General features: G+C 37.0%; 2 protein-coding genes across 13 annotated transcripts in view; one reads left to right on the forward strand and one right to left on the reverse strand.

The window, feature by feature from the left end:
- The window catches only part of NR6A1 (nuclear receptor subfamily 6 group A member 1), a 216853-nt gene that overhangs the window by 64596 nt on the left and 124496 nt on the right, over positions 1–27761 (forward strand). The gene's annotated exons all lie outside the window — the stretch shown is intronic.
- LOC138436636 (uncharacterized) overlaps positions 1–27761 on the reverse strand; it is a 53770-nt gene that overhangs the window by 19200 nt on the left and 6809 nt on the right. For 5 of the 9 annotated variants that reach the window (XR_011446580.1, XR_011446579.1, XR_011255504.1 and 2 more), the window contains exon 2: positions 708–813. Coding sequence is in view for 4 of the 9 variants with exons in the window: in XM_070292294.1 (XP_070148395.1) it covers positions 708–813; positions 10360–10552; positions 13439–13548 (409 nt within the window). In the remaining 5 variants the exon portion in view is untranslated. Of the gene's footprint in view, positions 1–707; positions 814–10359; positions 10553–13438; positions 13629–27761 lie in introns of those variants that run through there. The other 4 variants (XM_070292294.1, XM_070292295.1, XM_070292293.1 and 1 more) reach the window with 4 other exon arrangements.

A 27761-nucleotide genomic window follows, 5' to 3' on the forward strand; every position in this document is an offset into this window, starting at 1 on the left:
TTCACCCTCTGTCAAAATACTTCAGTTAGCCAGCTTTATTGAGTCCTCAGTGTTATGACAGTAAGTTGTATATAAGAGACAACAAAAAAATCAAGCAACTGTTACTGTGTAGTATTTTAAAAACTCTAATGGTTTATTTTGAATGGTCTTCCCATTGGGCTGATAATATGAAGTCAGTGCCTTATTCCATTTTGATAAATAATCAGGCTTTATTTTAAAAAATACCTCTGCTACCCCCAAACCATTAGACATTTACAAAATACCATTTCTTAAATTCATGACATTCTAAGAGGAATTCTTTTCATAGACTTGAAAAACTTAGAGAAGAGTAAAAGGTAAGTTTCTAAAGTGAGATAGGGGTCTTTTCCATTGAGATAATTAATTTTCAGGGCAGTAAAGGCCTTCATTATCTTCATTCCTTCAATTTACTTTAAATCCTTACATTTAGTTTTTATCATCAAGCAAGTTTAAGGCACAAATTGGATCTTTTAAATGAGTTTGGCTAAGAGGTGTGTGTACTCAGTATGAGGATAAAGCCTAGGGGTTAAAAGCAGACAAGGTTTAAATTAGACAGGTTATAGAAGCTATACTTTTTACAGTTTACTTTTATACTACACATTTGATTAGTCCAAATTAATAAATTGACTTAGGCTGGTTTTGAGTAGTTTGTCAAAACTCAGTATGCCATCCTTTAGTGTTTCACTTACCTCCTTTCGTTCCTTTTCCAGAGATGCTATGAAATATTGTGAAACCCACATGCTTTGGCTTGGAGATGTAAATATTCTCATAGTCCTCTTGAGGCCTCTTGATATACTTGAAAGAAACAAGAAGCATAAACTTGTTAGAACAATATATATTTGAGAGATTTGTAGCATAGAAGAGGAGTCACTGTCTTAGGTGGCTTTCTGCCCATACACTTCCCAAGCACTATTCAGGGAATATGTCTTAGAAGTGTCGAGGGTAATGCTGGTGTTCTTGAGGACAAAGTCTTTAAGTTATAAAGATGACAACAAAATGTCAGCATGAATCCATGTTCCTCTTAGCCAAGGTGCCAGTGTTCTGTTTCATTCATTTACTAACTCAACAGCGGAATCTTTTCTAGGAGTTCCTTCTCTACATATAGCCTTTGCCATCATGGAGCCCAGTGTCTACCCAGAGAACTAGACATAGACACAGCTGATGACAGGATATGTTGCCGAAATGGTATGAATATGTTAAGGGAAAATAGAGAAAAGAACAGTTAATTCTGCCTAGGAGTGCCAGGAAAGGTATAACTAAATGGTCATGTCTCATCTAGGCCATGAAAGTTTAGTAGAACTTTTTACTAGACAGAGAAGGAAGGATAGTCCAATAGAGAGAAAACTGCACAAGAAATCCTAGAGGCAGGATAATGCGGAATAGTATTGAAAGTAACCCCTCAGAGCATCAGTTAGCTCGACTTTAAGATGCAGGACAAATAGTACTGGTTCTTGCTGTGCACACAGCTGTGAAAATCACAGGAGGTTATGTATCTGAAAGTAGCATGCAAATGAAATTGCTTGGTCTGTCTTCTCGTCGCTCTTGGCTCATATGTGCTAAAATAGAATAAATGAAGACTTTTCCAATTGGATTTTTATTTGGCTTTCCTTTTTCCCCCTTTAAAGTGACCGTGTTATTTGTTTGTTCAGTGGTGTCCTGACTCTTTGTGACCCCGTGAACTGCGGCATTCCAGGCTTCCCTGTCCTTTACTGTCTCCTGGAGTTTGCACAAGCTCATGTCCATTGAGTTGATGATGCCATCTAACCATCTCATCCTCTGTTGCTCCCTTCCCCTGCCCTCAGTCTTTCCCAGCATCAGGGTCTTTTCCAGTGGGTCAGCTCTTCAGATTAGGTGCCCAAAGTATTGGAGCTTCAGCTTCAGCATCAGTCCTTCTAATGAATATTCAGGACTGATTTCCTTTAGGGTGGACTGGTTTGATCTCCTTACAATCCAAGGAACTTTCAGGAATCTACTCTAACACCACAGTTCAAGAACATCAATTCTTTGACCCTCAGCCTTCTTTATGGTCCAGCTCTTACACCCGTACATGACTATTGGAAAAACCATAGTTTTGACTATATGGACCTTTGTTGGCAAAATGATGTCTCTGTATTTTAATATGCTCTCTAGGTTTGTCATGGCTTTCCTTCCAAGGAGCAAGCATCTTTTAATTTTATGACTGCAGTCACTCTTTGCAGTGATTTTGGAGCCCAAGAAAATAAAGTCTGTCACCATTGCCATTGTTTCCCCTCTGTTTGCCATAAAGTGATGGGACTGGATGCCATGATCTTCATTTTTTGAATGTTGAGTTTTAAGCCAGCTTTTTCACTCTTTCACTTTCATCAAGAGGTTCTTTAGTTCCTCTTCACTTTCTGCCATTAGGTTGGTATCATCTGCATATCTGAAATTGATTTTTCTCCCAGCAGTCTTGACTACAGCTTCAGCCTCACCCAATCTGGCGTTTCACGTGATGTACTCTGTAAAGTTAAATAAGCAAAGTGGCAGTATACAGCCTTGGCATACTCCTTTCCAGTTCATTGTTCCATCTTCATTTCTAACTGTTGCTTCTTGACCTTTATAAAGGTTTCTCAGAAGGTCAGTAAGGTGGTCTGGTATTCCCATCTCTTGAAGACTTTTCCACAGTTTTCCACAGTTGTGATCCACACAGTCAAAGGCTTTAGCGTAGTCAATGGAACTGAAGTAGATGTTTTTCTGGAATTCCCTTGCTTTTTTCATGATCCAATGGAGGTTGACAGTTTCAGCTCTCTGGTTCCTCTGCCTTTTCTAAATCCAGCTTGTACATTTGGAAATTCTCAGTTCAAGTACTGGTGAAGCTTAACTTGAAGGATTTTGAGCATGACCTTGCTAGCATGTGAAATGAGTACAATTGTGCAGTAGTTTGAACATTCTTTGGCATTGCCCTTCTTTGGGATTGAAGTGAAAACTGACCTTTTCCAGTCCTATGACCACTGCTGCTGTTGCTGCCGTATTGAGTGCAGCACTTTAACAGCGTCCTCTTTTAGGATTTGAAATGGCTCAGCTGAATTGCATCACCTCCACACTTGACTTCACACTCTAGGATGTCTGGCTCTAGGTCAGTGATCACACCATTGTGATTATCCAGATCATTAACACCTTTTTTGTACAGCTCTCTGTATATTCTTGCCACCCCTTCTTAATATCTTCTGCTTCTGTTAAGTCCAAACCGTTTCTGTCCTATATTGTGCCCATCTTTGCATAAAGTGACCATAGTTTAAATTTTTTATATATTAATTGTTTGGGGAAGCAATATTAAAAAAGCACAAACTTTGGGGCCAGAATCTTGACTTTGAAACTTACTAGCCACTTTGTTTCTCTTTCCTTATCTATAAAATGGAGATCATGATAGTATATGTCTTAGGACTGTTCTGAGGACTAAATGAGATGATGTATGTCAGATCTGTGAAAAACTATATGTATTTTTTATGTTATTGCAAAATGATTTAAATTGTTAATCATTTTCAAGTGTTATTTACATGTTACTAAATAAAATTACATTTTTTGCTCAGAATTTGGTTTCTGTGCATATATACTAATGTAAAAACCTTCTTTTATAAGTAATATAATGTCTAGCTAATACATTAGTATACATATGTGTATGTGTGTTTTAAAGACATTTTTCAAAACAGTGCTGTACCATTTTCATTTTGACTTTATGTAAAGTTTTTAATCTGTTAACTTCAGTTTCCTTAATCTGTAAAAATGAGAATGTTAGTACCTGTGTCATATTGATTGTGAGGATTAAGTTAGATATATTAATATAATTTAAACCTCTCTGGAAAGCTATGGATTCTCTACCTAAATACATGCATATAAACACAAAAATTAAAAGTTTCAGTTATAGAATCTAAGAACACATCCATAGACTCACTATGAACTTCAGGTTTAGAAATTCTGACTGGAGTTTTAGACCAAGGTTTTGCAGTCTAGTCGTCTTTTTGCTATAATATCTCTAGTTTCGGAAGCCTCCGCCTCTCTCTTATTAGGAATAGCTAGTGTAGACTCACCATCATCTAGTCACACCTTTCCCTGTGGTGTAACCTGTGCAGTGTAACCTGGGACAGTGATAACTATAAAGATGTAATGTGAATATTATATCTGGGAAAGTGGATATTTCGACTTCATTGTTTTGTACTAATTTTAGATACAAATCACTGACTAGTAATTCTGTGCTTATAAAATTAGCAAGAAGTTGCTGGGTGACAAGTTAACACAAATAATATTTGAGTGAATTTAACTGTCTTGCAGCAGTTCCCCACCTTTCTCTCCCCTTACTTCCCCAGCAACCATTTGGCTTGGATCTGATTCCAGCACTATGACTACTAATTCCGACTCAAAATTAGGCTGAAAAATTGTGTTGTTTCAAGGCAAAGCTTATAAAGGAACCTGCTGAATTCAGAGTGTTTACTTCAATGTCAGGAAATGGGGGAAAGAATGTGCCAGGGATTGTGGATGGATACATAATGGAATTATTGCTCTTTATTGTATTTGCCCTCCTTGAATTTTTTACCAGGGAGTTGAGATGTAGGAACAGGTTTTTTTCAGCTATTTCAGATGAGTCTAGAAAATAAGGAGGTAAGAGACCAACTCAGTGAGATAGCAAATTGGCCAAGTGCCAGAGGCATTATGGGATGCATACTTCAAAGCCTATCAAAATATTATAAGGACCACCTGAATTCTCCATCACCTTATTACAGTGATTTCATGTGTTTTGAGATATTACTATTTTATATTATTTTGCAAATCCACTGGAAACAAGACTTTGTTTTTCCATGGTAAATTAATTTGCAGGCTATTTGTAATCAGTGAACTCTTCTAAGAAATTCTGTACCAAGGTTTGTTGTCTAGCTGAGCTAAATAATGGAGTACATAAATAAGTTAGGCTTATAAAGTTGTAAAAGAAGTAGGAACCCAAGTCATGTAGTAGCTAATATTCATGGGAATTAAGGAATTAGTTGGAGAGATAGTGGATTTTATTTCAGTGTGTGAAAAGTGTTGGCAGAGATTTTTAAAAGTCATATAGAGTAACAAGCATGTGTTTTGCAACAACCAGTTAGTGAAATAAACAAGAACAGTGAACAGAAGACTCAAAATCCTTTTTTATAATGAAACCCTCTTGATAGATACATCAATAATATAAGATTTTGATTTCTTCTCTAGCCTATTTTAGTTTATTGGGTTAAAAATTTATTCATATGGTACTTTATGCTTTTAAAACTTGACATCTATTTTTATAACCTTTATATTGAGGCATCATAAGTTATTAATATAAATACTAATTAAGTGTATTCATTCCATACTTTTAAGTTATTCATAACATTTAGGGAAAATGCTTTTTAATTGTTGCTTTCCTTGACTATTTCCAGAAAATAGTTGAATCTTTTTAAAATATGGTGTCTTAAACGTTTTATTTTTGAGTGTATATTGTTTAGAAAAGCTATGCTTATTAATTAGATCTGCTTTCATAAAGAAAATAGTAGTGTACTATGTTTGGTAAGCTATTAATACTTGACAGATGGCTTTTACATTTTATGTCTCCATTGTTAACCTGAAGTTAGATAATCCTGATATTTGAGTGGGAATGTTAATAGTGGATAGGGGAAAAAATTCTGTGATGAAAGAATAGAAAATACGTTCCCATCCATAGTTTTATAACTTTCAAAGCTATCAGGTGTCTTAGAGGTCATTTAGTTGAATGATTTTCAAACTTGACTTTACATCAGAATTTAAAATGGTGTTGGTAGGGAATATAGATTGCTAAAAATGCAAACTCCTGCGTATCATCCTGGACTTTGTAAATCAGATCCTTAGGGATGGGTTCTGTAGTTTTATCAAGCCCCCAGAGCAGTCTGATGTAACCATTTCATAGACAGTTGGTAATCTCTGATTTAGGCCACACAATCTGTCTTTAACAAATAAGGAAGCAGATGTAGAAGGGAAACAACCCCAAGTCACACAGTGGATCAAAATTGAAATCCTTTACTCTGTCTGTGTGCTTGCACGTGTGTGTTTGCTTATTTTTTCCACACAACTTCTCCACCATGAAAAAGCCAGCTTTTTGCAGACGTTTGCTAATGTCCTCTTGGGCATCGGCAGGGCACTTCAGGTCATCTGCCTGACAGGTCAAACGTCTTAGCCTTAGGGATGAACCCAGAACTAGTGCAAACAGGACCATTGATTTGAGTTTGGTATGCTCACTTGCCCTGTTTGACTAAGTAAGCAATGCTGAGTGGTGTTGGCTTAAAACCGTCCATGGTATGAAATGAGAAATAGCTGTAAGTTATCAAAACTCTGTGAAGGCCCTCCAGGCTCTGACATTTATCAGTTGCTGCTATACTTTAACACTTTTTTGTAATCAGAGGTGACTGTTAAGGATGGAAGAGGCTTGCCCGACCTCTGGCTGTTCTCTGGGGAGGATTTTATTTTAATTGCCAGTGGGATGTTAGGAATTATTTCTAAAAAGATCAAGAAACTCCAAATCGACTTCAGCTTGGGCTCCTGGCCAAGTGTCCGTCCTCAGGAGGGAGTTGGTGTCAGCTGCTGCCATGTGACTTTAGTATTTCAAAAAATCCAAAGCCATTACAGAAGTCTTTCCTGAGTTGGCAGGCAGAAGCAGCACCAGAAATCAAGGTCTGACACATGTCATCAGCCTGGAAAAAGTGGAGCTTGGACACTAATGATGGCTCTTGTCAAGGCTCAGTGTGATAAAGCCAGGAGGGCTCAGCTTAGGGGTTAGTTTGCATAAGAGAAGAGTTGTAGCTTAGAGAACACCTGCCAAGAGATTTCAGTGCCTCAGTTGTGTGTCAGTAACAAATCCTTCACCCTTGACTCCTGTCACTTCTTTTTAATGGGTGATGGTAAAGTTGCTGGGTGGCTAAAGAAGAGAGGCACTTGGTTATGTATCTGGCACATCTCCCAATTTGCTTGTTTTCTTGCCACTCAGTGTAGGACTAAATATGTGTGTCCGTATGCCAGTCTAGTGTATTGTTCTGTGTACCTCTGAAGGTGTACTGGGCCAGAGTCACAGGTCCTCTTTTTCCCTAAATGCCACTACCAATGACCACACAAATGTTTTGATCGACAGTTATGAGAAATCGTTTTTTGCTGGTATATCTCTCTGTTAGAAATGTTATTTTCACATCCCATCTCTGCCGTTTAGTAGCTCTGTGACTTCTGGTTTAACGTCTACCTCTCATCTAGAGGTTAGTAATTAACTATACTTCATAGGGTTGTGAGAATTATATGAAAGCAGCAATATACAATAACTAGGACATAACATTTGAATTTCAGTTTCTGTTATTGTAATTATTTAGTCAGACTTTCTGCTTATTGAAAATGATAGAATGAGGGGTTTCAAATTGTTGTCTTAGTGAATATATGAATTGTAGTCTAGAATGAATGTAAAATTGAAGTCAGGAGACCCAGTCTTGACTGTGCTGTATTTTACTTCAGTTTTCATACTTTTCCATTAAGAAAAATTATACCAACCAAACACGAGGTCAGATCTCTTAATTTCTCTTGCCATATAAAAAAATCTTTGCATTTGTAAAAATTATAAAAGTTACTGAAGTTTCCAGGGGCTTTTGTTTATTTGGGTTATAGCTGTCATTTTTTATTATATCAGAAATTAAAACTGAAAAATTGGTATTTATTAATTTGAAATAAAATGATAAACCCATTACTTATCAACATAACAGTTTAAAATAAGAAATGTATTAAAAGCAGTTATATTTTACCCAGAAAGATTAGTGAGAACTGTGGGATTATTTTATATTTTTGCAGCTCTCTTTAATGTCTGGCTTTATGTAAGTTAACTGATTTCTCATATCTGCATGTTTCTGCATCTGCCTTCTATCTGTTTCAGTATGTTATTTTGGCTGAGGTATATGAAGAAAATCTGGCATATTGGAGAAGGAGATGGCAACCCACTCCAGTATTCTTGCCTGGAGAATCCCATGGACAAAGGAGCCTGGTGGGCTAGAGTCCAGAGGGTCGCAACAAAGTCAGACAGGACTTAGTGACTAAACAATAACAAAAATCCATACATACATAGAAAAGGGAAGGGAATTTTTGTAGTTTCTTCAGATAATTATACTTAACTATTCTTTGATACTATATCTAATAGTTGGTAGTTTGTTAAAAGTTGGTAGTTCTTAAAGTATCTAATAATGTTATATCTAGTAGTTGGTAGTTTCTTAAAAGTTAGTTCCAGTTTAGCATCTGAAACCATACATGAACTTCTTATACTCTATTCTATTCAAATCTGCTGGTCCGTCTTACACTTTGCTCGATCTTTGAATACCCATAAATGATTCTTTGACATCATGCATTGGCCATTTGGAAAATATTAATTCACTGATCTATGCAGATTTTCTGAACATTGACATATTTCATTATATAAATCAAATGGATTTCATTAGTATCACCACTAATGTTATTGAAAGTGAAAGTTATTCAGTCGTGTCCGACTCTTTGCAACCCCATGGACTGTACAGTCCATGGAATTCTCCAGGCCAGAATACTGGAGTGGGTAGCCTTTCCCTCCTCCAGGGGATCTTCCCAACCCAGGGATTGAACCCAGGTCTCCTGCACTGCAGGTGGATTCTTTACCAGCTGAGCCACAAGGGAAGCCCAATCTCATTGAAAAAACTTATAAATATTGGGAAGCCATGTGAAACGCACAGTGACAGATATAAATTAGCCACAACTCTAATTTTTGTTTAAACGCTTGAATTGTTTCGTTGGCAACAAGGATTTGTTAAGTTATTCTCCTTGAAATGACATGCTCATTTTGTTCATTTTCAAGAAAATATCTGTCTAACATCCACATCTGAATTACCATAATATTCTGTTAGTTGTTCCTTCAGGTAAATTGAAAAAATGGACTAGTTCAGTGTACAGTTCAAACAATAGCTCAAAGTGCGTTTCCTTGGGGACAACCAGTGTGCAGTAGAATTGCTTTATGTGTACTTTCCATTTTGTACACAAGATACAAAAAAGTTGTATACTCATGCATCAAGATTTAATAACCAATAAATCTTACTGCTTCATCAAGGGCATTCAGTTAAAGTGGCTAGAGGAGGTCCTCTCCTCCCTGCCCAGCCCTGTGTGTGGCAGTGATGAATACAGTGACTGTCAGTGTATTTTGATGCCACTGCTTTGATGAGTGTTACAGTTAAGCAATTAAACTTAACATTGGCTTCATCCCATTAGTGCAAATGTCAAGCGAAAAAGGCAAATTAGTACAGAAGTAGTTTTGATCTTCCAGACTCTGTGAAAGGGTCTTGGAGACGTCTGTGAACCACACTTTGAGAACCAATACTGTGGAGTTTGACATGTTAGGAAAGTGTGGGCAAGCGGAGGAAACCTCCTTAATCCCTTCAGAATCAGAGGGCTGCTGTAGAGAAGACAACCGCTGGCATACCGTTTTGGTATCCCCAGAGGGCTTAGTTTATACATAGTGGATCTCAGTAAAGGTTGATCTATCAGTATAAATTGCCTAAATAATATTTCTAGAAATTTCTTTTTTCTTTTGTACTTAAAATGTCAGTTTTTAAATGTTCTCATGGTAAACAGTATGCATTTTCTAAGTCTTGCTGAGTCTTCCGAACAAAGTTATCTTTTTATAATGAAGTTAAATTTATTTACCAGATTATGAGATGGACATGTGTCCTATATGTGTTTTTTTTTTCTCTTTTTGAGTGGATAAAAAGTAAACCCCATGGGATTTACTCTTTTGTGTTCTTGGGGAAAATAAGCAGTTAAACAACATACCAAGTGCTGTTCAGATGAAGAGGTTAATAGTACCTGGCATAGAATTCAGTGTTTAGAAGGTATTTGTAGTAAATATTTCCTTTTCTTAAGCCTTCTTTCTGTGTCAGACATTGTTATTTTTTTCCCCACTAGCATTACTGAGAAATAATTGACATACATCACCGTGTTAGTTTAAGGTGTACAGCATAATGGTGTGACTTACACGTATTATGAAATGATTACCACAATAGATTTAATTAACGTTCACCATCCATTGTGATTTTATATATATACATATATACAACATAACATATATGTAAGTATATATTACAGTAAAGTTTGTATAAATAGACACAGTATATAAATATGTATTATTTATATAGTTATAAATTCATATAAATATGTAAATCATTCACATTAAATCTTCATGACAGTTCCACCAAGTATTTGATATTTACCCTTAATACATGAGACTCTAATAGTGGGTGTGATTTTGTCAAAATCACAGAATCTTGGTCTGTCTGGTGCAAACTTTTAGTAAATGCATACCTGCTTAGAGTGATGAAAGGAGTATGGGCTGGACTGGGTAGAACTAATTATTTTCCCACTGCCAGGTTTTTCCTTAATCTTTCCCAGACTTCCTCCCAGGATCTCTTCTTTCCTCTTTGGTTCTATAATATTTGTCATGGTGTGCCTTCTACTGGAGTTGTTTGCAAGACTTATCTTTTCTGCTATAATGTACCTCGGTGAAAAACATTTTGTTCAGATATATGTCAGGTACTTGATAAATGTTTATAAACATTAACAGTGAATTAAACTTTTATTTAAACACTATATAAATGAAATAATTTAAATATAAATTGGCTTCCCTAATAGCTCAGTTGATAAAGAATCTGCCTGCAATGCAGGAGACCCCGGTGTGATTCCTGGGTTGGGAAGATCCGCTGGAGAAGGGATACGCTACCCGCTCCAGTATTCTTGGGCTTCCCTTGTAGCTCAGCTGGTTAAGAATCCACCTGGAATGCTGGAGAGCTGGGTTTGATCCCTGGGTCGGGAAGATCCCCTGGAGAAGAGAAAGGCTACCCACTCCAGTAATCTGGCCTGGAGAATTCCATGGACTGTACAGTCATGGGGTTGCAAAGAGTTGGACGTGACTGAGTGACATTTACAAATATATATTAAGTCAGTTTAAAAACCATACCCATTATTTCCTTCTGAGATGTGACTAATAACCCTGTAATCTGTCTATTCTAAAAGTTGAAGTATGCATCTATTTTGATGGGAGGAGGTATGTTCAAATGTTTTATTTTTAATTCCTAGGTTTGAAGAAGAATGAAAAATATGAACATTTTTGTTCATATTGCTACCTTTGATTAAGCAGTATACTTTTTGGCTCTTGAGAGATGGTTCTATAAGATAATTGTAGAGAGGTTGCTGACTTGAGTTGATAAGATATATTTACTTTTCAGATGAAGGCAGATGGAAAAAAGTTGTAAAAGTCCAGCTTGCTAACCTTTTCAACATAAGAAATAGTCAGTTTGCAGCTTCATAAATCAACTTGGAGATCAAAGCACCCTCCATAAGATGTCAGTCACGATAAAACCAGTAGCTGGCAGGAGTTATTTGTATCTTCAAAATTAATAGTGATCAGAAGCAGCCAGTATGATAATTGTTCTATTTTTATACACTCTATAAAAAGATTATTTAAATAGTAACATCTGTGTATAGGACTAACCATAAATGCTTAGCTAGCTTTGTGAGTGGAAACTTGAGGTACGGATAAAGGAGGGAGACGAGTTGTCAGTTCTTTGTAAACCACATGCAGTTGGGTCTTTGCTTCCTAATAAACCCTCAGCTTATCTTTTTGTTTCTAAGAAGTACTTAGGGCTTTATTTCTTCACTCTAGGGCTTTCTTAATACCTTCTCAAGTTTTTATTTTTCACAACGGAGTCTTAACTAAGATATATGAAAGCAAACTGATAAAAAGGATTTTATCACAAAGTTCCATTCTTAAGTTTTCCAAAGATATTGGTTACACAAAATGAATTCTTGAAAATTATGGCTATTTGAAGTAGAATATTTGTGCTGCTCTAGGATGTTGAGCTGAGGAGAGGGCGTTTGTTAGATCACAGCTTAGTCAGTATAAATCTAAGGAGGTGAGGAGTGCTGAGGAGGTGACAGAAGTAACACCCTTTCTTTGTGTTGTCTTAGTTAATGCATCCAGCGACACTTCTGATAAGGTCACTGCACTGAGATGTCTGTCCTACTCCACTGTTTTCCAGTTGACCCTAGAATTGCTTGGTTTGCATGTACCAAAGTAATTTAATATACATGTTCTCCAGTCACATGACTATTAATTTAACAGTGATGCTTATTGGTAAAAATAGATCAGCTCAGTTGTGTCATTTGATTGAAATATTAAATTCTACAGTAACCGAAGGGTGGTGATATGTACTTACCAAATACAAGACTTTACTCAATGAAAAATCTTGTTGTTTAGGGCACTCTAAATTTGTGTGTGTATTAGGTATAATATTATATAGGGATCTGGCCCATTTAGGAAGAATGTCAGCTTCTAGGCGTGAGAGCATAACCTTAACATGGTTGTGAACTTTAAAGAATATATAGTTGTAATTGGAGTGGGATTTATTCAGACACTGACAGGCAATAAAAATTGACATATGAAAGGTTTAAAATTTCAGTTGAATATTCTCTTTAGAAATGTACAAACTTTCTTATTTAGAAAACTGTCTAGTGTGTTTTCTTTAGGATTTATTTAAATCAAAATGAATTCCACTTTTCGTTTTGGTCATTTTTATGCTAGCATTCTCAGTCTTCTGACTCATTTAAAATGCTGAGGGACTTATGGGTGTTCTAAATATGTAGACTTTTTTCCCACTATACTTTTTAGGTCTTTTGTCTGTTTCTACTATTACTACTTTGAGTCTTGCAGTGGCCAAAATATGTTTGATTGAGGTAGACTGGTGAACTATTTAAGAAAACAGAAAAGTAAAGCCTAGATCAGATTAGTAGTGGTGAAAGGAAAACCTAACAAGTTAAGAATAATACTAACTGAATTCAGAATAATAGCTACATCAAGAGGAAAAAGTCCAGAGGGAATTTGTGATCTGCTATAAATATTCCATAATTTTGTTCTGGGTGGTGATTACATGTATGTAAACATGTATAAGAATCAGACTTATTTAACTTAAGGTTTGTTCACCTTACTGTATGTAACCTAAAATAGTAATCTTTTCTGAAGCAAATGTGGTAAAATCCTGAACATAATGGAATAGAAAATCCTATCACTAAACAAATAAAATTATATCTACTTTAAGAAAGGTATAGGTGGTTTTTTATTCTCTCTTCTTTAACCTGTCATCATTTTTCATATTTGGAATTTTGTGTTTTATTGGGTGTTATTGGAGAGGAGAATGAAGTCTTATTTTTGTGCTATCACTTGTTGAAAGAGGACAAACCCAGTCTTGATCTTAAAACCAGATTATATGTAAATTCTTTTTATTCTTGAATCTGAGTAGAGAAAAGTCAAGACCACTTATCTCTATTAAGTTCTAAGTAAACATCACTTTTAAAGCCTCTATCTTTCATAAGTCTATCTAATACTTACTGAGGACTTGCCATGTACTTGATATTGTGAGGACTGTCTTGTGGGGGTGATGTTACTATTTCACTTAGCATTTGAAGCTCTGAGGTCAAGAAACTTTTCCAAGTTTTCATGGCTGAAGTAGAGGGGGCTTCCCGTTCTTGGCCTCCAAAGGATACCTAAGCTGCCAATGTGAGATTATAAATATGAAGATAATTAGCATCCTTTGTAACTGACTCTATTGCCACAAAGGATAATCACTGGTTTAGGAGACATCCATGTACTGTTTGAGATGTCCCTTTAGAGCTTGTATTTAGTGGCCTTTAACGTCTCAGAATCATTTCTAACACTTTTTAATACCTTGGCAATATGACTTTGTCCTTTAAAACAAAATCTGGGGTAAAAGGAAGTGTTTATTTCTCCATTGTATGAAAAAGGCTATTTGTAGGTCATTTTTTCTTAAAAGGCCAGAAATTCTCTTTCTAAACCACATTAGAACCCATGCCAACTTGGTACAGGGCCCTTACCAGAGTAATGATGTAAGAACTTGAAAAGAGTACGCAGTGCAGCTGCCAAAGCTCACACTGTTTAATTTCAACACCGTCTGTCTGCCAACGTCCACAGCTTGATATTTTTTTTCTGTACATACCAATTTATAATCACATATATTTATCTCATTGGGGGAGGAAAAATGAAGAATTACTGTTTGATAAACTTACTGCTTTCTGAGGTATGGTGCTGTTTTGCCTCTCACATACTTCTCACATACTTCCCTCCCACCTAAACTACCCCCTCCCCACGTATTTATTCTCCTGGGTGAATTTTTCCAAAATGTGACAGAGAAAGGCAGTTCACACCTTGCCTAATTTATGTTTTGCAAGGAAACCCATCCCCTTGCAAGGTTCATGTGCTACATTCCATCCGTTTGCCAAGTCTTGGACTCTTATCCAAAGTACAGTATTTGAGTATGCAATTACACATACTGGCAACAGCATACTTTTTCCTGGCCTCTCTTAGAGAAAGCTCAAAGCCAGGGGAGCAAATCCAGATGTTCTTGAATCTGGCATCCTTAATTCAGAATTCTAGATGGCAGGACTTTACTTGGAAGTGTACCAGACTTACTCAGCACCTGTTCTTGCTAACATCACATTTTTATGACCAGAGATTCTGGAGTTTGCCTCCTTTGCTGAGCAGAAAGAACAGCACATTTGAGCTGCATGGGAAGAGGCGCTCTATCATTTGAGAGAAATACTTGACTTGCTTCAGCAGGCATGCAGAGGAGGGTAGCGTTGCTTTTGGGGTTAGGTCTGGGATGAGAGCAGGTGCAACTGCAGCTGACACTCCTTAATCAAATCTGGCCTTGTTTAATTTTTAAATAGTCTAAAATGTTTTGACATAAACATGAGTGAACCGTTTTGGGCTGTTTGGCATCTACCATAGCACCTTTTACAAGGGGGAGGTGCTCAGCGACTAAATTCAGTCACCACTTATCGAACACCTTCTGTGCGTACTAAATACTGGTGTTGAATAAGATCTTTTTTCAAAGATCTGTCTGGTAGGAGGCACAAACTCTTATACAGATAAATTGCAAATCACTGATTTTATTTGTTGACGCAGTTCAGTATTTTGTTCATTTTGTGAGTCAGCTACAAAAACCAGAACACAGGGTTGACTTTGTAACCTAAGAACAAGCGTGGGGTTTCTTTTTGATTCTAAAGTGTGCTACTTGTTGGCATTTTTGCCTCTTTAGATACCTCTTCTGTCTTGCCCAGAAATGAAGATTTGTGGAGTGTGGAAAGAAAATATTAGTATAATGCAGAAAGACATTTCTGAGACAGCTTCTAGGATTGATTATTCTGTTGTAAGCAATCTTCCCTTATCTAAAAAGATGTGAGGATGCACCAGTCTCTAGCACGCTGTGTAGGTTATCAGGCTGTTGTAAGGTGAAAGTAGGAAAAGTAATTTCCTTCTCTCTGTGGAATGTAGGCTTCCTTCGCCTGAATTGTTGCATAGTTAGGGCAGAGCCAGAAAGCACATTTACCCCCCAACTATTTCTGGACAGATGAGGTCATATTTCCTTAGTAGTGATACAGTTCTTATGTTTAACTTGTTATTCTTTCAGCCTTCCTCCTGATTTTTAAGGCTGAGTAGATGAGTGTTTTCATTGGGCTTCTCTTATCCCTGAGAAGAACATTAAATTGCCCATGTCCAGACTTATTACCTCCCCTCCGTTTCTTGTGGCTGCGTTGCACAGCTTATGGGATCCTAGCTTCCCAACCAGGGACAGATCCAGGCCCTCAGCAGTGAAAGCAGAGTTTCAACCATTGGACTGCCAGGGAATTCCCTGAAAGTGAAAGTCACTCAGTCGTATCCAACTCTTTGCGACCCCCATGGACTATACAGTCTGTGGAATTCTCCAGGCCAGAATACTGGAGTGGGTAGCTTATCACTTCTCCAGCAGATCTTCCCAACCCAGGAATTTAACTCAAGTCTCCTGCATTGCAGGTGGATTCTTTACCAACTGAGCTAATTTCCCTACCCATTTCTTTCAGACAAAACATGTATACTGCTGCTATTAAAATAATAACAGTTTATACTCATATGCTATTTATGTTCCAGGTTTTGTCTCTAGAGCTTTATAAATAAAGCACTTAAAAAGAGTTATCTAATCCTCACAACAGTCCTGTGAGATAGATGCTTATGTTTTCAATTTTACAGGTAAAAACTGAAAGGCACAGTAAGGTAAGTAACTTGCCCAAGATCACATAGCTAATAAGTGGCAAGGCCAGGCTTTGAACTCAGGAGTTTCAAACCCATTGTGTTCTTAATCAGTGCATTATACCATTTCATATGCAGTTTGATGTTGAATGACACAGTTTCCTAAAAGTAGGAGGTAATAATAACATCTATCATTTGAGTGCTTCCTGTACAGGCATTATACATGGTCACTTTTCTTCTTTTCAGTCTTAATGAAGTGTGAATTGGTCCCGTTTTGCAGATGATAATATCAAATTTTATGGAGCACTTAATGGGTCAAGCATTGTACTTAATTGCTTTACTTTGTATTATCTCATTTAATGTTCACAGTAGTGCTGTGGATAATTATTGTTCTCATTCTGGATACGAGAAAACTGAAGCTGGAGATGTGCACTTGGCCTAGAGTCAAATAGCTAAGGAGGTCTCCTGCTCATTTTTGCTGTATACTAGAAACTAGCACAGCATTGTTAATCATATTCCAATATTTAAAAAATTTAAGATATATGTATGCACACATATGTATGTACATATATGTGTACAAATATGTACAGATAGCTACTGAGAGATAGAGTTAGGATTTAAATACAGGGTCTGTATCCAGACCCCAAGCTCTTGATACCACATAATAACGTGAAGCAATAATTAGCTATAGATGTTCTGGTGATGAGAAGAATCTCAGAAGACAGAGCCTAGCTCCAAATCTGTTTCTTTTCTATAATCCTCACATAGTTTGTTGTAAGCCTTGCTTTTCGTCGTCTTCTTGTTCTCATAACAGAGAAACTTGAAGTGTCAGAGATGGCCTTCTTATAAGAACACAGGAGGTCCTTGTCTAACTGATTTAGTGAATTTGTCTTTTATTAAGGCTTCGAATTTTGCTTTAATTCCGTTTGCTGGGCTCATCTCTCTGAAGATGTCTTTCCATTATCTTCACAGGAATTCCTAGAAGTTATGGTAGGGGGAATCTTAAGCATGTATGAGGCTTTGTTTTTAAATACAGCACTTTAGTGTATCTTTATTTTTCTTCCTTTGGATTGTAAATTTATTTTCTTTACAACCTAACATGGTGTTGGAGATTTTTGTTTTAAATTACTTTTAACATGAGAACCTTTATATGGTCATTGAATCTTAGCTGCATTCAAGTCTTGAATCTAAAAATTCACTCATTCCCATTGGCAAACTCAGAAGTAATAATTTCAGAAAGGGAGCGTGTTTTCTGCCCCTTCTTCCTTTCCTAAATAGCTTTCGTCTTTCCTGTCGTTCTAGATTTTCTCTTCTTCATCTTCAGTCAGCTTTTCACTGCGATTTATTAAATCTACCTCCGAAATACCCATCAAACTCTGGTTCAAGGTACTCAGCATCACTAGAAATCAGAAAAATGAAAAAATTTTAAAACTGATATGCTACTACATGGCCAGAATAGCTAACAAAAAAAACCCCTGACTATGTAAAGTGTTGGGGAGAACAGCTGTAACACCCTTTGCAAGCAGAAGTAGAGTGTAAACTGGTTCAAACATTTGAAACTCTTCAGTAATAATATCTTTGGAAGTTGAACATAAGCAGTTCCATTTCTAGACGTATATCCAACAAATAGTGGATAAACTATATGCTGAAAGAACACTTAGGAGAATGTTCATAATAACATTATTTGTAGTATTCCCAAACTGGCAACAACTAAACTGGAGACAGTTGAATATCTATCAGCAGTAGAATGGGGGCTTCCCTTGTAGTTCAATGGTAAATAATTTGCCTGCCAATGCAGGAGACCAGGGATTTGATCCTTGGTCCGGGAAGATCTCACATGCTGTGGAGCAACTAAGCCTGTGTGCCACAACTACTTAGCCTGTGTGCTCTAGAGCCCGGGAGCTGCACCTACTGAAGCTTTAGAGCCTGTACTCCACAATAAGAGAAGCTACCACAATGAGAAACCTGTGCGTCGTAGCTAGAGAGTAGCCCCCTCTCACTGCAACTCAAGAAAGCTCACACACAGCAGTGAGGACCCAGGGCAGCAAAAAATAAATAAAATTATATTAGAAAACAACCCAGTAAAACGGGTAAATGAATTATATAATTTACAAAGTAGAATACTGTATGGCAGTGATATGGACAGACTGACAGTATGCAGCAGCATGGATGAATCTCCTATACAAAATGTTGAACAAAAGAAGCCAGACATAAAAGATTATATAATATGGGATTACTCTTGGACTACAAGGAGATCAAATCAGTCAGTCCTAAAGGAAATCAATCCTGAATATTCATTAGAAGGACTGACGCTGACACTGAAGCCCCAGTACTTTGGCCACTGATGCGAAGAGCCAGCTCATTAGGAAAGACTCTGATACTGGGGAAGATTGAAGGTGGGAGGAGAAGGGGATAACAGAGGATGAGATGGTTGGATGGTATCACTGACTCAATGGACATGAGTTTGAGCAAGCTCTGGGAATTGGCGAGGGACAGGGAAACCTGCTGTGCTACAGTCCATGGGGGTCACAAAGAGTCAGACATGACTGCGCGACCGAACAATAGTACCTTTGTGTAAAGTTCAAAGATAGGCTAAACTAATCTGTGGTGATAGAAGCCATAATAGTACCTTTACTGAGAGGATATAAATTACTGTGAGGGGGAGCAGAAGAGTTTTCTGAGAAGTTAGTAATAGTCTATATCCTGATTTGAGTGTCGGTTTCACAAGTGTGTTCAGTTCAGTTCAGCTGCTGAGTCATGTCTGACTCTTTGCGACCCCATGGACTGCAGCATGCCAGGCTTCCCTGTCCATTACCAACTCCTGGAGCTTACTCAAACTCATGTCCATCGAGTTGGTGATGCCATCCAGCCATCTCATCCTCTGTCATCCCCTTCTCTTCTTGAACAAACAGAATTTAAAAAAGCAAGTGTGTTCACTTAGTAAAAATTCTTTGAGCTGTATATTTGAGATGAGTGTGCTTTCCTGTATTTTTACACTTGCTGTTGTTTACTCGCTCAGTCATGTCTGACTCTGTCATCCTGTGGACTGCAGCATGTCAGGCTTCCCCGTCCTTCACTATCTCCCGTAGTTTACTCAAACTCATGTCCATTGTGTTGGTGATGCCATCCAACCATCTCATTTTCTGTCACCCCCTTCTCCTCTTGAACAAACAAAATTTTAAAAAAACAGGCAGAAGCTTGGTTTAAAAGTTTGAGGAGAAGCATAAGGCTCAAGGACTTATGTGTTAGATCATTTCTAGTTAATGACTTGGGGTTAGTCACTTAAAAGTGGCTTTAAATGACGACTTTTTAAAATTTACAGTAGAAAGCTGGAAGGAATCATACCAAACCAATAATACTTGAATCAAGGGTAGGGTTTTGAGAGAATTTGTGGGGTTTTGCTTTTTATTCAGTTAGCATTTCTCACATTTTGAGTTATTTTTCAATAATATTTTAAACATGCTTTAAACAATAATATTTTAAAAAGCAACTTTAATGAAGGAAATGTTCAGTAGCATGACAGGTAAAGTATCTTAGATACTTGAGGTCATGTGGAACTTCTGGTGCCTTGCAAATCAGATCTCATTTAGCCATGTTTGTTTTATAATTCAGTAAAACGGCAAGAGAATTATTCAGAGGTTGAACAGAGCAAAATGTCAAAATGAAACAAGCCCTGGTCTCTTGTTTACATCTTTAAAAAGAAAAATTGTGGTAAAACCCACATAATGTAAAATTTGTCTCTTAACCTTTTAAAAATACACACTTCAGTAATGTTAAGTAATTTCACATTGTTGATCAGCAGATCTCCAGAACTTTTTCTTTCTGCAGACCAGAAACTCTGTATTCGTTAAACAGCTTCCCATTTTCCCTTCCAACCTCATCCATGGTAACCACCATTCTGCTTTCTGTTTCTATTAATTTGACTACTTTAGATAGACCATATTATTGGAAGCATACAGTATTTGTCCTTTTCTGTCTGGCTTCTTATTTCATAATGCCCTTACGGTTCATCCGTGTTACAGCATGTGACAGCCTTTGCATCTTCTCTGCCACCATTGTAGTCAAAGCCGTCATCTATTCATCTGAATTACTGCAATAGCCCAAGTATTCTCCTTGCCTCCAGTCTTATAACCAACTATACCATCCCAAGACATTTTAGCGATTAAAAAAATTTAGAAAATAAAGGAACACGTAGTAGGCTTTTGTTTCATGTTTCATGTAGGCTTTTGGAGAAGGCAATGGCACCGTACTCCAGTGCCCTTGCCTGGAGAGTCCCATGGACGGAGGAGCCTGGTGGGCTGCAGTCCATGGGGTCACTAAGAGTTGGACATGACTCAGCAACTTCCCTTTCCAGTCTTGTGCTTAGTTGCTCAGTTGTGTCTGACTCTTTGGGACCCCATGGACTATAGCCAGGTAGGCTCCTCTGTCTATGGGGATTCTCCAGGCAAGAATACTGGAGTGGGGTGCCGTGCCCTCCTCCAGGGGATCTTCCCAACCCAGGGATTGAAATGAGGTCTCCCGCATCGCAGGCAGATTCTTTACTGTCTGAGCCATGAGGGAAACCCAGTCTTGCCTACCTCTAATCCATCTTTAACCCAGTGGCTAAATGCAAATTTGACTTTACTTAAAATCTTGATGCCCCAACTTAGATAAAGTCTAAATACCTTAACCTAACAAAAGCTTTCACTATGGGGCCCTAATTCACTGATTCTTAAGTCACATCTATTTCCTCATTGCTCCTAAACTAGGTACACCCTTGGCTCCCAAACTAGATATACATCTTAATTCTTTTCTCAATCATATTTCCTGTTCCCAGTCTGTATTTATTGACAGTGAATCTTGAATGAATCATGGGATTTAGTGAGGCTGTTTGTCAGATGCTTCTGCATGGAGCTAACCTAGTGTGTTAATGTCAGAATGTAATTTAGTAATAAAATAATACTTCTCATTTCCTAGGTTTTTAGACTTTTAGACAACTAAAAATAGTCTGATCTAAAATAAGCAAAAATCTTAAGAAACATATTAACCAAATTCCTGTGAGGGGAAGGCTGGGGCGGGGGGGAAAGATGGGGAAATTATTTTAAAGTCTTTGTCCCACTTGGCTTTTTAAAATAGGATATCTGAAAGGTTTCTCTCTCACTCACTGGAATTTAATCCATGAAGTGTGTATTGAAGGTCTGTTGTATATTCAGTTTTGTGAGTCAACAAAAGTCCAGAGAAGTCTGTATACCTTGAATGACTATACATACTTCAGTAATTACCCAATTCAGATAACTTCTTTGGTTTCTCAAACAGTGTCTTCTGATCTAGATGGAAAATGACAAGTGTGTGGAGTGCATGTACCCACCACAAAACCAAGTGTATGTGTATTGTGTGTGTGTGTATTTTAAAGCTAGTCAGATTGAGTGACAGTTAACATATTAAGCTATAAAATTGAACTGATGTCACCCTTTTTACACAGGTTTAGTGAATTACTACATAGGGTTGGAATGAATTTCACTATTTGAACCTGACAGAGGAAGCCTCTGCCTACCCTATCAATTGTCTCTATTCCTCTTGAGCTCCACCAACATTGTACAATGTGGTTTCTTGAATACACAGGTTGGTCTCTCATGTCAGTGCTTTTTGCTCACACTATTTCCTATGCCTGAAAAGCACCTTGTCTTTTTCTCTTATTTTTCTACAAATCACATTTATCTTTCAGTACACATCTCAGATGTTCCTCCTAGTTGTCTTTCCCTTACCGGGTTACATGCTTTTTATTTGGGCTTCCATAATCCTGAACTTTCCTTTAATGTAGCACTTAGAACACCATGTTATCTGTTTAAGGTTTGTCTCTACTACTAGATTGTGAGCTTAAGGTGTTTTTGTGCTTCACTTGCTGTAGGGTAAGTTTTCATTGACTCTTTGGATAAATAAAGTGAACTATTATTGAATGTTTGATAAGAATATTTGAATGAATAACAAAAGACCAACTTTAAACTTACTTTACTTTAAATTTGTGATTTCCAGCCACAAATTTTGAGCAGTGCAATTCTATTTTTGTTTAGATCATATCCACCAGCAAGCTTGGAACTCTGTCTGGCTCTTTCAAAGAAAAAAACTTCCTAAAGGAAGAGAACTATTATTAATAATTGAACACTGCTCTGTTGGGCACTGGGGACTTTGTCATTTAAGACAGCTGTGTGAAGAACTTTAGTATTTTCCCATGTTACAGCTGAGGCAGCTGAGGCTTGGAGAATGTTAGTCAGCAATTTAGTAGTAAAGCTTTAATTAAACCCATGTTGTTATCAGTTCAGTTCAGTCGCTGGGTCATGTCCAACTCTTTGCAACCCCATGAACTGCAGCACACCAGGCTTCCCTGGTATCACCAGCTCCTGGAGCTTGCTTAAACTTATGTCCATTGAGTCGGTGATGCCATCCAATCATCTCATCCTCTCTTGTCCCCTTCTCCTCCCACCTTCAGTCTTTCCCAGTATCAGGGTCAGTTCTTTGCATCAGGTGGCCAAAGTATTGGAGCTTCAGCTTCAGCATTAGTCCTTGCAATGAATATTCAGGACTGATTTCCTTTAGGATTGACTGGTTTGATGTCCTTGCAGTCTAAGGGACTGTCAAAAGAATTCTCCAGCACCACAGTTCAGAAACATTAGTTCTTTGGTGCTAAGCTTTCTTTATGGTTCAGCTTTCACATCCATACATGACTACTGGAAAAACCATAGCTTTGACTATGTGGACCTTTGTCAGCAAAGTAATGTCTCTGATTTTTAATATGCTGTCTAGGTTTGTCATAGCTTTTCTTCTAAGGAGCAAATGTCTTTTCATGGCTGCAGTCACCTTTGGCAGTGATTTTGGAGCCCAGGAAAATAAAGTCTGACACTGTTTCCATTGCTTCCCCACCTGCTTGTCATGACATGATGGGATTGGATGCCATGATCTTCATTTTTTGAATGTTGAGTTTTAAGCTGGCTTTTTCACTCTCCTCTTACACTTTCATCAAGAGGCTCTTTAGTTCCTCTTTGCTTTCTGCTCTAAAGGTGGTGTCATCTGCATATCTGAGTTAATTGATATTTCTGCCAGCAGTCTTGATTCCAGCTTGTGCTTCATCCAGCCTGGCATTTCTCATGATGTACTCTGCATATAAGTTAAATAAGCAGGGTGACACTATATAGCCTTGACGTACTCCTTTCCCGATTTGGAACTAGTCTGTTGTTCCATGTCCAGTTCTAACTGTTGCTTCTTGACCTGCATACAGTTTTTTTAGGAAATCTGCATACACTCATCTCAGAAGGCAGGTAAGGTGATCTAGTATTCCCACCCCATTTAAGAATTTCCCATAGTTTGTTGTGATCCACACAGTCAAAGGCTTTAGTGTAGTCAGTGAAGCAGAAATAGATGTTTTTCTGGAATTTTCTTGCTTTTCCGATGATCCAGCAGATGTTGGCAATTTGTTCTGGTTCCTCTGCCTTTTCTCAATCCAGCTTGAACATCTGGAAGTTCTTGGTTCACACACTGTTGAATCCTAGCTTGGAGAATTTTGAGCATTACTTTGCTTGTGTCTGAGATGAGTGCAATTGTGCAGTAGTTTGAACATTCTTTGGCATTGCCTTTCTTTGGGATTGGAATGAAACTGACCTTTTTTAGTCCTGTGGCCACTGATGAATTTTCCAAATTTGCTGCTATATTGAGTGCAGCATTTTAACAGCATCCTCTTTTAGAATTTGAAGTAGCCCAGCTGGAATTCTGTCATGTCCACTAGCTTTGTTCATAGTGATGTTCTCCAAGGCCCACTTGACTTCGCACTCCAGGATGTGTCTGGCTCTAGGTGAGTGATCAAATCATCGTGGTTATCTGGGTCATTGAGATCTTTTTTGTATAGTTCCTCTGTGTATTCTTGCCACCTCTTCTTAATACCTTCTGCTTCTGTTAGGTTCATACTGTTTCTGTCCTTTATTGTGCCCTTCATTGCATGAAATGTTTTCTTGATAACTCTAATCTTCTTGAAGAGATTTCTAGTCTTTCCCAGTCTGTTGTTTTCCTCTATTTCTTTGCATGGATCACTGAGGAAGGCTTTCTTACCTCTCCTTGCTATTCTTTGGAACTCTGCATTCAGCTGGATATATCGTTCCTTTCTCCTTTGCTTTTTGCTGCTCTTCTCAGCTGTTTGTAAGGCCCTCTCAGACAACCATTTTGCCTTTTTGCATTTCTTTTTTTGGGGGATGGTTTGGCATGTTGTCATACTGTCTATGCTTTTTTCTCTATATTTTGCTACCTGCCCAAAATTAAGAATCTGTTTGTGTGAGTTCTAGTTATCTGTTATCAAAAAGTAAATGTGAATTTCTAGGAACTATTAAAGCCGAAGTACCTTAAAATAATGTTAATGATAATTTTGCTTTCCTGTTACCAGGCTTTCACATTCACATAGAATCTAGAAATGCTATTCTTTCAAGATATTATATATCCATTTAAACAACATTATAATCATAGAGCATTGGTACAGTGGACACTAGCCTATTTTTGAAAACAATGGATTTCCCCAAATTAGACTATACTGTTTATACTTAAGTAATTTTTTGAGAAATCATATAGTTCTTTCTACTTTTTCTGGAGACTTGAAACCTAATAAATAAATGATATCTAGCTATTTTAAAAGTTCCATGCATAATTTAGACTATATACTTGGCTGACATTCAGGAATCTATTTTCATCATATGTAAAATTGCAATGTACTGTCCCATATTCTCGTGATCCTGGAAGCTAGTTCTTTTCAAAGCTAGAAGCAGAAAAAAATTTACCCAGTTTTTGACAGGAAAAATTTTAAAGGGAGGTAAATGTGCCAGCAAACCATAGAAAATCAAACTGCTGAAGAGAACGGAGCTATTTCCCAAGAACCACTCATCTGGACTCTGCTTCTTCCTAGCAGTTTTGACAATGGACAAGCTTTCCAAGCTGCAGTATCCTTGTCAATAAAATAGGTGCTGATAACATACTGGATTATTCTTGAGGTGGTTTTGATTATTAAATGGCATGTTTAGAAAAACACTACACAGGTTCTGATACATTCAGTTCAGTTCAGTCGCTCAGTCGTGTCCGACTCTTTGCGACCCCATGAGCTGCAGCACGCCAGGCCTCCCTGTCCATCACCAACTCCGGAGTTTACTCAAACTCAATGTCCATGGAGTCGGTGATGCCATCTAACCATCTCATCCTCTCTTGTCCCTTCTCCTCCTGCCTTCAATCTTTCCCAACATCAGGGTCTTTTCAAATGATGCATAGTAGACCTTTAATAATTATTATTAGGAAGAGTGTGTTTTTGAAACGTAATAGTTATATATAGATAACAGAGTCCTAACAGAAGTAAAACTTTACCAGAAATCTGTCCTTTCACACGAGCTGATCAGCTTTCATTTTTGGAGTAGGCAGTTACTGTGACAACTTCTCTTCTATTACATACACATACTCTAGAATATTTACAGGAAACCTGGATCATCATTTTCTCTTAAGGAGAAATCCCTCTTGTCAGATTGAAAATAAGCATTTACAGGGAAAATTATGAAGAAATGAAAAATGGTAGTAATTTTATTAGTCCATGGGAAGTGAGAGGTTTTTTTTTCTTCCTATCATTATTTGAATTCCTCTTGACTGTAGGTACTTGGATAAACATTATTTTGTGCTGATAAGTGGTCATGCAAGTGGAATCTATTCAGTTAGGTTGTATTGGATTTGGGCGCTTTTTTTTTTTTTCTAAAGAAATTTTGATTTTTAAGTTGATCATTCAGTACAGTGTGTGTCCTGAAAGGTTTTCCTTTTTTTTAGCCGTGGTATGAAGTATTTAATGTGCCAACAATTAGGCAGGGCAAATGTTACATGATGTAAGAGGGCCAGACTGGGAAGCATACTAAAGGCTATTGTTTCCAGGAAAGAACTTGTCTTAAGGACTTCAGATCTCTTCTTATACATATACCTGAAACAAAGGTGTCAATCAATAAAGCTTTGTTGAATAAGTGATATTATTGGTTATTTTCTTGCTTTGGTAAGACTTTATAGTATTTTATTGCATTTGGGAAACCAAAAATTTATATCCATGTTTAATATTCTTTGCTTCTTCCTAAAATTTGAAACTGATTCAGATGTGAAAATACTGATTTTTGTGCATCCTAAATTATCATTACAGTTTTCCATGTCATTTTTCTCCCAAAGGTGGGAACTGATTCTTGATTCATGTCATTGTTTCCAAGTAATGAACACATCCTCTAGAGTATTTTGTTTTGATTTGATTTGTGTTACTTCTGAAATTTTGGGGGTCTAATGTTCAACTTCTCTGTATCTTATTGGAAGGTTTTCAAGATTTCTATCAATTGCCTAACATTTGTAGGTATGTATAATTTATCTTACTGGAGAGATTCTTCTATTTTCTTGTCCTTATTTCACTTTGTTTTCTCCTTTAAAACTCTTCTGTTTTCATTATTGAAGAAATGAAAACCTTATTATATCCGGGTACCAGTTCATTATGTATAGCACATCCTCAGTGGTTAGGGTGAGACATGGGCTCTTAGTTCCTGTTAGTAGGAATGTGCATTGAACTTAAAAAGTTATCAGAAAGGTAGATAGTGATTTCTGTATAATTGTGTTCACTACAGTGTTATTTAAATAGAAAACAACTGGAAACCATCTGGATATCTTTTTTTTTAAGTCATTTTTACAGACTTTAAGAAATGTTTATAAGTGAACAAATTAGAATATAAAATTGTATATAAAGAATTAATTCCACTGTATTTGAACTGTACCAAGATATTAATAAGAATTTTCTCTGTAGGTGAGATTATAGGTGACAAATTCTCTTTTTTATTAGCCAAATGTTACGAATAGATAAGGTGTTACAAGTATAGTGACAGAAAAACTCATAGTATTTTAAAAATCACTAATACATAACTACAAATAACACTAGAATGAAATTTACTAAATAAAGATGAAAAAATAAGTTATTTTATAAAGTATATCACTATAGTTGACCAGGAATTTTCTTTCAGAGACATTCCTTTCTCAATGAGGCTTATCTATAATGATCTTTAGAGGAAAAGATATACTTTCTTTGCCCTGCTCGATTTCTGTGGTAGACTTGAGAATCCAGATCTTTTAGTTATGTTTCGTCTGATTAAATTGACAATTTCTGATTAAATTGACTGAAATAGTGTACTACTAGAAATGAAATGTCCTACCCTTTGAAATCTGTGTGAGTGCAAGATCCATTTCACCATTAAAATCCTAACCTCAAAGTATTTTTTTTCTCATATATTCTTGCTGTCTTGTGTTTAGCATATGTAACCAGAAACTGTTTAGTAACCAGAAATAGCAGTTTATCCATTAATGACTTTTATTCTGCTTATCTCTTAACACCTGAAATATGTATTTTAGGTACATATATGTCATTGAAACCTTTTATTATTAAAAAAAAACTGGAGTGATTCTCAGATGCATGGATGTGGAAGCAGGGTGAATAATAGTAATATCTTCTGTTTGTAAAACTTGAGCTATGTTTGTCAAGCATCTGTGGTATTCTAGGTACTATGCTAGGCACTGACAATTATTTTTCGCAGCAGTTCTTTGAAGTAGTAGTATTCCCTCCGCGTTC

Source organism: Ovis canadensis, chromosome 3 (assembly GCF_042477335.2).
Source record: "Ovis canadensis isolate MfBH-ARS-UI-01 breed Bighorn chromosome 3, ARS-UI_OviCan_v2, whole genome shotgun sequence".
Taxonomy (NCBI): domain Eukaryota; kingdom Metazoa; phylum Chordata; class Mammalia; order Artiodactyla; family Bovidae; genus Ovis; species Ovis canadensis.